Source organism: Mastomys coucha, unplaced genomic scaffold (assembly GCF_008632895.1).
Source record: "Mastomys coucha isolate ucsf_1 unplaced genomic scaffold, UCSF_Mcou_1 pScaffold18, whole genome shotgun sequence".
Classification (NCBI taxonomy): domain Eukaryota; kingdom Metazoa; phylum Chordata; class Mammalia; order Rodentia; family Muridae; genus Mastomys; species Mastomys coucha.
The window spans coordinates 99437995-99447599 of NW_022196900.1; the positions used below are offsets into that span (position 1 = coordinate 99437995).

The 9605-nt window shown below is 43.8% G+C and overlaps 1 protein-coding gene across 1 annotated transcript in view; it reads right to left on the reverse strand.

The window, feature by feature from the left end:
- The window catches only part of LOC116095793 (putative uncharacterized protein C1orf196), a 602408-nt gene that overhangs the window by 343962 nt on the left and 248841 nt on the right, over nt 1-9605 (reverse strand). Inside the window, exon 2 of the mRNA XM_031377041.1 lies at nt 932-1089. Within this exon, the coding sequence (XP_031232901.1) occupies nt 932-1089 (158 nt within the window). The remainder of the gene's footprint in view (nt 1-931; nt 1090-9605) is intronic.

Genomic DNA, 9605 nt, shown 5'->3' on the forward strand with positions numbered 1-9605 from the left:
GGGGGACTCCAGGGACACCACACCTCACACAGAACACACCCAAACCGGAGATGATTTTCTAAAAATATTTCCAGATCCCCAAGAGGCAGAAATGACAAGGAGTAGTTTGCTTAACCAAAGAGAAATACCATCCGGTTCTTCAAACACCTGGTGTTTGCCCAGCAACATATCTGGAGAGACCCACTAACAAAGCCAGAAGGAGAAAGATTGCTTTAAAGTATTTCAATAAAGCAGCCTGTGAGGAGAAACCTTGAGAAACAACATCTCAACAGTAGCAAATGCCCCAGCAACGTATTCATTGCTGGTGTTTTAAAATGCCAATTCATTTACTAAGGGATACATCAGACACCCTAAATATTTACCAACTTCTTAGAAACACAGTTTTGGATCAGACTTTGCTCCATGCCAGCACCTTTGCCAGTTCTGATGCCTGCCAAGTTTGTATGTAAATGTATCCTTTCTCTTCCTCAAGACCAACAGGAGCTGCACTCCCTTCTCAAAGACAAAACATACATTATTTTTAAGCTCCATTACTCTGGCTTTAAAAAACACAGTAAAACCTAATGAAAAGCCGAGTTCTCACTATATCAGAGTGTCTCTTATGGTTGTTTATGGCAAAGGTGTCTGGTGGTTGGTTTGATCGTTGAACATCCTTGGATAGCTTATCCCCCTCATACAAAGTACTTAAAGAAAACCCAACAATCTCAAATCCATTAAAGGCATATTCAACCTGTATCCAACAATAGCCATGAGTGAGACCCGCCCTTAAATCATACATTTGCATCAGACATGATGAGAACTTTTGTATTATTTCATCGTTTTTGGTAACTCAGTTGTGTAGTTCTTGAGTGTGAGCTTTTCAGGTGATACTGTCATGTCATAATGACAAAATATTGGACATCCCTGAACTACCCACCACTGATCTTTGTACCTGGGCATCCATTAAGAGATGTCTCATCAATATCATCGAGTTCTTCAGTGTCTCTTTCTCCGAGGGTAGAAAGGGGTCATCATCTTCCTCCAGTGCCTTCGACTTGGTGACAATGAAATGGGAAATCTGGTCATTTAGGGTGTGCAATGACTGCACAGCTGTGAAAAGACAAAGAAGGAAATGTAAAATGATACTGTCAATTCTGTGCATGCGCACATGTGTGTGTGTGTGTGTGTGTGTGTGTGTGTGTGTGTGTGTATGTGTATCTTTGCATACATCCAGTGTATCCCACTACTCAGTGCAGGGATTACAAGTGCACACCACCAAATCCAATTTTAACTTGGTGTGACTGTCAGCTTTAATTGTCAACTTGACCTAACCTAGAATCACCTAGGAAGAGAGTCTCAACAAGAGAGTCTATTAGATTGGCAGGACTATGTGAGAAGACCGATCTCACCATGGGTGAAACCATTCGCTAAGCAGGAAATCCTGAACTGTATGAGAGTATGAGCAAGCAAATGAACAAACGTGTTCATTTCTCTCTGTTCTTGACTATGAATATAATGTAACTAGCTATTTGAAGTTCCTGCCTTGACTTCCCCCAAAGATGGACTGTAGCCTGGAATTCTAAGCTGGGATCAACTCCTTCCTCCCTTAAGTTGCTTTCTGCTTAGGGAATTTTCATTTTAACCACAGAAATGAATCTAAGACACAAGGGTTCTGGGGATTAAACACGGGTCCTCACACTTGCAAAACAAATACTATACTGACTGAGCTATTTCCCCAGTCCCACAACTGGTGACTTTCAGTGAAAAACAGATTCACCATTTTCAAGGGAAAACCAAGTTGTACACCCAACCAGGTAAGTGCTGAGAACCTGGATTTCTCCAACAAACAATTTAACAGGCAGATTGTGTCTGGGGATCACCATCAAATGCAGAAGTCAAAGTGTATATAGAGTTTGTAAGGACACGTTCACCAGCAAAACACCAGATGTAGAACTACTTCGTGGAGCACCCAGTTGTCCTGGGGAAGCATAACGAGATAGTTAGTTGTGTACTATAGATGTAGCTCTGTGGTCAGTGTTTATAAACCAGAGATCACACATGGGTGTGGCCCTACCCTAAATTTACACTTATAGTAATGCGGATGCATCTCTAAGCAGATGGCCTCTGCCATTGAAGTTTAAAAAGGGGCGGTGGCCATGTTTTCTAACCAGTGCCAGGAATAGGCTGGAAGGATTGTCGTTCCTGTCCTTCCCACACCAATTGTCACCTGGCCTGTTACATCGGTTAAGGTTTGACTTTCTTGTTCTGGCTGCCTCTTTCTCTCCTATGCACTTAGTAAGAGCAGAAAAGTGTGTGAGTGGGTGTGAGTTTATGTGTTTACCTGTATGTGTAGATATGTGCATGAGTTTATGTGTGAGAGGGTTTGAGTGTAAGTGAATATATTGTGTGTGCATGTGTGAGTGTGTGCAGGTCTGAGTATGGGCATCTATGTGAGTGTGTGTCAGTGCGAGTGTATGCATGTGTGAGTGTGTACAAGTGTGAGTGTGTGCAGGTATGAGTGTATGCATCTATGTGAGTGTGTGCAAGTGTGTGTACAAGTGTAAGTGTGTGTGAGTATGAGTACATGCATGTGTGAGTGTATGCATGTTTGTGTGCAAGTGTGAGTGTGTGCATCTATGTGAGTGAATGTGTAGTCTAGAGCTTAATATTTGATATTGTCCTAGATTTCTCCATCTTTTCTTTCTTGAGAACAAGGGTCTCACTGAACCTGGGACTCATCATTGCAGCAAGACCAGCTGGCCATCAGGCTCCAAGGGTCTTGCTGTCTCCCCCTCTGGAGTGCTACAATTACAGGCACATGTCACACATGTCTGGCTTTGGACATGGGTGCTGGGGATCTTACCTCACATCCTCAGGCTTGCCTGGCAAACACGTGCACTGAGCCACCTCCCCAGCCCCCAGTGGTAGTTTTTAATCTGTTTTCTACTCTATCTGCACACGGAATATCAGAGCTCAATAAACATTATTGAATTCATTTCCTTAATATCACATTCCTTTCCTTATAGAATTGCCCATAGTTTTTTTTTTTTTTTTTGGACAAATCTATACTTTTAACACCAACAAAGAACAACTTCTAGGCATTCTCAGCAAACTGTCACATGGACAGAATTCTGAGAGGGTCTAGGAAATCATCAGCAAGCTCTACCACAGCAGCAGCAAGGGCTTAGAATACAGTGCTTCTGGCTTCTGGCCAAAGGCCGTGAGAGACACTGAACGACCTTGCTGCAATAGCTAGGAAGCCTGATGTGCTTACAGACAACAGGGGTCTGTGGTCCTTGAAGAGGTAGGGAGACTGAGCAGTCCTATCACTTACCTTCAACTGACATGCACATATACACAATAAATACAGCTAAAAGTTTTAGAACGTGCGTGTTCTCTACATATATATTTGCAGCTTCTTCTATTGAGATGTAGTGTATACCCCTTTCCTGTGAATCTGCCCGGCCCCAGTGACAGAACACTCTCTCTATGAATCCTATGTCTAGCTCGTAAAAGGGTTGGAGTCTCTGGGCATGTTCCCTCTCTGTGAAGCTAGATGCCGTGGAAGATACTTGTCATGGATGATATTGTCAAGTTGCTGGGATCTAGTATCATCTAGGAGACCTCTTGACATGTCTGTGAGGGAGGTTAATCGAGGTAGAAAACCCCACCCCAAACATTCGTGGTACCACTCCATGAGCTGGGGTACTGGATTAGGTAAAAAGGAAAAGACAGGCTGAGCACCAGTGTTCATCGCTCTCTGCTTCCTGCCTGGAGATGCAGTGTGAGCATCCACCTCAGGCTCTTGCTGCTGCATCTTGCCCACCATGGCAGACTGTGCTCTTACACTGTGAGCCAGAGTGGACATTCCTCCCTCTTGCTGCTTTTGTCAGGTACTTTGTCACATCAACAAATAGCTAACATGACACTGAGAAATCAGAGAGCATAGCTCTCCAAGGGAACCCTCATGTGCAGATTTCATGAAGAGAGAGAAATGTTCAGACAGCTGAAGCTGTCTGTCCACCCATCTATCCATCCACCCCTTCACCTTATCTATCTATTTATCATCCACCCATCTCATCCATCCATCTATCCATCCATCTATCCATCCATCTATACATCTATCCATCCATCCATCCATCCATTCATCCATTCATCTATCTATACATCTATCTATCCATCCATCCATCTATCCATTCATCCATCTACTCACCAACCTTATCCACCTACCCACCTACCCACCTATCTACACACCCACCTACCCACCCTCTATACAGTGATCTGCCCATCTACCCATTCATCCATCACAGGTGTCAGATAGGTAAGTGGAAAACTACCTGGTGGGGCTAGAGAAAGCTCAGTGGTTAAGAGAACTTGCTGATCCTGCAGAGGACCCAAATTTAGTTCCCAGCACCCACGTTTAACTGCTCAAAACTGTCTGTAACTCCAGCTCCAGGGGTTGCTCTCTTCAGGCCTCTACAAGTAGTACACATGTGGTATAAAGTTACACAGATGCATATACACATAAAGAAAAATATATCTAAGAAAACTAACATCTAAAATATTCTGATGACAGAAGATACAGCACAGAGATAAGGAATTCAGCCATATTCCATCTGAAAGGTTTCTTCCGATTACCTCATCCAAGTAACCCGGAAAACCAGAACTGGACTGTACCTCTCTTCATATCCCAATCTATGGCTCACAAAACTGAGAGTGTTAACTACATGGTGATTTATATAACTCATTTTGGGGGTTCTTTGTTATGTACCAACAGGTAACTCTGTAAAACATAGCCACGACACAGAGCTCATGAAACACACCAGAAGCTATCAGATTCACTACCAGATTCACTACCAGGTGTCTTAGTTACTTTTCTATTGCCATGGCAAAGTCATGACCAAGACAACTTACAAAAGAAAGTATTGAGCTTGGGAATCACAGTTCCAGAGAGCTAGATTCCATGACCATTGTGGCCAGAAGCATGAGAGCAGGCAGGTAGGCATGGAGCTGGAGCATTAGCAGAGAGTTCACATCTTGATCCCTCAGCATGAGGCCAGACATCAAGCTCACTGGGAATGGCATGAGCTTTTGACACCTCAAAGACACACCTCATTCAATAAGGCCATGCCCCCTGATCCTTCCCAAACAATTCCACAAACTGTGGATCGAGCATTCAAATATATGAGCCTGTGGAGGCCATTCTCATTTAGACCACCACACTATGTTTCTGGTGTTAAATCACTGCATATAGAAACAAATCAAGGCATGAAAGAGAAAGGTCTCAGCATTCCACTCTGTCCCTATCCTTCCCTGGTCATCACAGAATCAGGAAGTTGTAGACATTGTTCTCCATTTGCCCTAGAAAAACCCTCAACTAGATAAGGCAGTTCTTAAAGCATGTGATGGATTACAGGCTGGAGACCACAGACACTATTCCTTTCTACCTGAGGTTAGAAAGTGAGGTCAGAAAACCCAGTTCACTTGGTTGGTTGTATTGAATGTGTAATGACATTCAATCTTTTGTGTGTTATTTTTGTTCACAAATCTGCAGAAGCATCCTTCTTAAGCAGCTTATTTATCTGAAGTGCTATTTGAATCTTCCTAAACATTAGCAAGCATTTATTTAGGCTTCTGATAGGATGGCACTTTCATGGCTTGGTATAAGGGGGAAAATTGCCAACACTCAACATTATGTGTTATTTTTAAAAATAGAAGAAATGCATAAAATATGTTTAGAGGCACTCCATTTCTGCTTTTATGGGTCAGATGGAGCACAGAATATGATGTAATAACCATATGACCTAAAGTGTTCATTTTATGTAGATGAGTCCAGATGTCATTGAGATGGGCTATTGTACTACTTTTACACAAAAATATGCCTGGTGAATCATATGGAGCAGAGACACTAGCAGCTCTGTGGACTTTATGATCTTGTTATTTATACGGTCCATAGATACAACCTAATGACCAAATTTATCCCCATGTGTTAAACAATCTTTGCTTTTCGCAAATCTCAAAAGCTATGATGTATTTTGGATTAAAATGCCCATCCATTTCCAGTTCTTGTTTTAATGGAATTCCATTAAATAAATGAAGCCTAAATAATTCAATCTTTTTTTCTTCCTGTGGCTGTAATAAAACTCATTCTACTATAGATGAGGATGCAGAGAGGTCAGAACCTTCATATGTTGTTGTGGGAAAAGGTCTGATGGTAGATCAACACATGAATATAGGATTTCCGTATGCATGGGCACTCTTAGGTATATAACTGAAGGAACTGGAGAAGGGTATTTGAACAAACACTTGCTTGAGAATTGTACTGGTTAACATAGCCAAAGCTGGAAACGACTCATTCATGAATTCATGCCCATGAATTTGTGGGTGGAGAAACACAATATGGTATATCCATTCAGAGGAACATTATTCAGTCATACAAAAGGAATAAAGTGCTGATACATGCCACCACATAGATGAATTTAGAAACATTAAACTAAGTGAAAGAAGCCAACATCCCCCCAAAAATATCATGTACAGAAACTGTCCATAATGGACAAACAGTGGAACCAAAAGACTATCAGATTCCAGGGAGTCCAGCCAGGAGAGTAAGAACAACTGCTTAGTACATATTAAGTAAAGAGGGATGATAAAAATATTCAGGAAAGAGTTGTGGCAATGGATATGAACAGTGCACGAGCTAAACATGAATGAACTATGTGCTTCAGTTGGTTAAAAGAAGAAATTTGTCTATGTGCATTCTACTGGAGGTTGAAAAAAAAACCCTTGTGAGGCAGAAGGATTGCAAGATCAAGGTCAGATAAAGGGTACACTGCAGCATTTATAACCAGGATTTCTCTTATGGTGAGACGGGGCAAGGACCCGAGTTTAATTAGAGCACCGACATGGTGGGAGAATTGATTCTTTCTTGTAAGCTGTCTTCTGACTTCTGTGTGTGCCCCATTACATTCATGCATGTGTGTGTGCTCGTGTGCACGCACACACACACACACACACACACACACACACACGCACACATGCCCATCATAGTTACCACATTGTTTGCTTTAAATGAACAGATCTGCCAGAATTAGTTTAGCTGTGAAAATGGCTACTCTCTGTGGCTGTGAGTCCTGCAGTTAGCAGCTAAGTAGCTGAAGCAGACCCTTAGTGAAAGGAAGTACGAAGGCAGAAGCAGTGTACATGCTGACTCGAGGCTCAGATCTGCACAGTGGAGGCTAACGGTGGCCTCAGTCATGGGAAGCCACCCTAAGGTCAGAAAGAAGCTAAACGGAGGCCCAGTCTTTCACCATGCATGGAAGACTGCACCTCTGGTGAAGGCCTGGAAGCCTGAACCTTGGAGTCAGACATTCTGAGTTCTAGCCTTGCCTCTGTATGCTGGTTTGGACAGTGGCATTGTCTCTCTAAGGATAGCTTTTCTCACCTATCCCTTGGAGATAAAGCCATGATGATGTCATGATCATGTGTATTGAAGTAATTAATGCAATTGACATACTTACAGCAGGCCCTGGCCCAGAGCTTCTCGGTAACAGTCCTTACCAATGTGGTTAGAGTGGCTACTGCTTAGTTCCCATGAGCCTCTGGGCATCCAAGTCTAGGCATTACCATCAGAATCTATCATGAATCAACACCTATGGGGCCAGCCTGCCTATTCTTATGGCCCTATAGCCACCAGCCCATCATGGTCCCTGACCAACTGGCTCCACTTATCCCAGACCACCTAGTGGTTCACCACAGTGCCTGGAACATCAAAAGATCACATCGAGTCCAGGGAACTCTGGGCGCTAATGCTATTCTTGGGCGTGTTCTACATAGGGAAAGGCAATCAGAGAGAGAAAGAGACAAAGCCAGGGTCAGAAAGAAAGAGAAATGGAAAGGATATTATGGACTCAGACAACACCCCTCTTCCTTATCCTTGGTTTCATGCATCTTAAGAACAAGCTTCCTCTTGTACTGACCTTTTGTGATGGACTCTCTATTTGTGTGTGTGTGTGTGTGTGTGTGTGTGTGTGTGTGTGTGTGTCTGTGTTCATATGTGTGCCCATGCCTGAGGAGGTTGCAGTCAACCTCCAGTGCCATTCCTGCGAAGCCAACCACCTTGTTTTTGAAGGGTTTCTCACTGGCCCGAGGCTTAATGATTGGACTGGGTTGCATGGGCAATGAGCTCCAGGATGCTCTTGTCTCTGTCCCTGTCTCCAGCATTACAAGCACATGCCACCGAACCTGGCTTTGGATGTGGGTTCTCAGAATTGAATTCACATTCCTTTGTTTGTAAAGCAAGCACTTTACCAATTGAGCTACCTCCCTTCCGCAGATTCAGGCTGATTGGTAGAGTGATGTCAGCTGAAACAGACACACATACTGAGGCAAGACCCATGGAGGACCCATAATGTTTGGAGGGCATAAAGAAAAGGCTCAATGGACAGTGAGGGGGTGAGCTTGGCTTTCTTGCGGGGCTGAATGCTTTTTGGTCTCTCATCTTTGCTGATCTTCGCTTTCCTGAGAGGCAGAGCCAAGAACTCTTCCTGGTGTTCTTGTTGACCCTGATCCCTCCTGCTGACTCAAGCTGAGGCTGAGACCCTGGCTGTCTCTGCTAGGTTGTGTCACTACAGCTGATTCGTGTTTGCTATCCCAGCTCTACTGAACCGTGTATCAGTGGGGTGTATCTGTGAAGTCTGCATATGGACTGAACTGCCGCTGCTAACCTGTGAACTGAATGGCTGATTTCCAGACAACACAGATGAGGGTTACTCCAAAGAACCTTTCTAAGCAGGTCCACTTCTCCTGTATCCTTTCTTCCCCATGGCCTCTGGTGGGTGGTGGGCTAAAGGGGAGGTTAATGTGTTTAAGAACCATCATTAAATAGGTTTTGAAAAATTAAAGTTTCGAGGACACTCCTTACAAACCTGACAATGCTGGGCCAACGATTTGCACATCACAAAGGAGGACATGGAGTACAAGAAATAAGTCACCCCAGGACACGGGCAGTCAATGGCAAAGCTCCAACTCTCTTGCCCGTGTTGTCTCACGTTAAAATCATGGAGGAAGACGCTACACTCTTTCGTCTACTTCCTGTTCTTTGAACACTAAACCAAGACGTGAGTCATGTCTGTAGATACTGTGTGGTGGCTGCAGAGTGTTACTCTTCGGGACACTGACTGTCCTAGTGGACTGAACTGAGACACCACTATCAGAGACAACAATTCAAAACAGCTGGTACAGGCTGCACTTACTTGGAGCAAGAAGCCAGTGAGGGGCACCATCCCAAACAGAGTGCTGGTGATAACAATTTCTTTTCTTTTCAGAAAGAATCTTCAGGGACATCACAGGGTGGGTGTAAGGGTGTTACATGAGTGCAACCCCTAATGGAGATAAGCTATTGGTAATTTAGCATGCAAGACAGAGACAGCCTTATGGAGCTCGAGGGCAAAATCCACATGCAAATGAGATTCAGAACCTCCCAGAGACACTGGTAAATTGGGACAGGAGGCTGCCTGCCATTTGTTCACGGCAAGGATAAGAGGCCTTCGTGTAGGATTGTATTTTAAATTGATCCTTGTGATTTGAGGGCTTAGTAGCAAGAGTGGAGCTGGGGCTGGGGCTGGGGC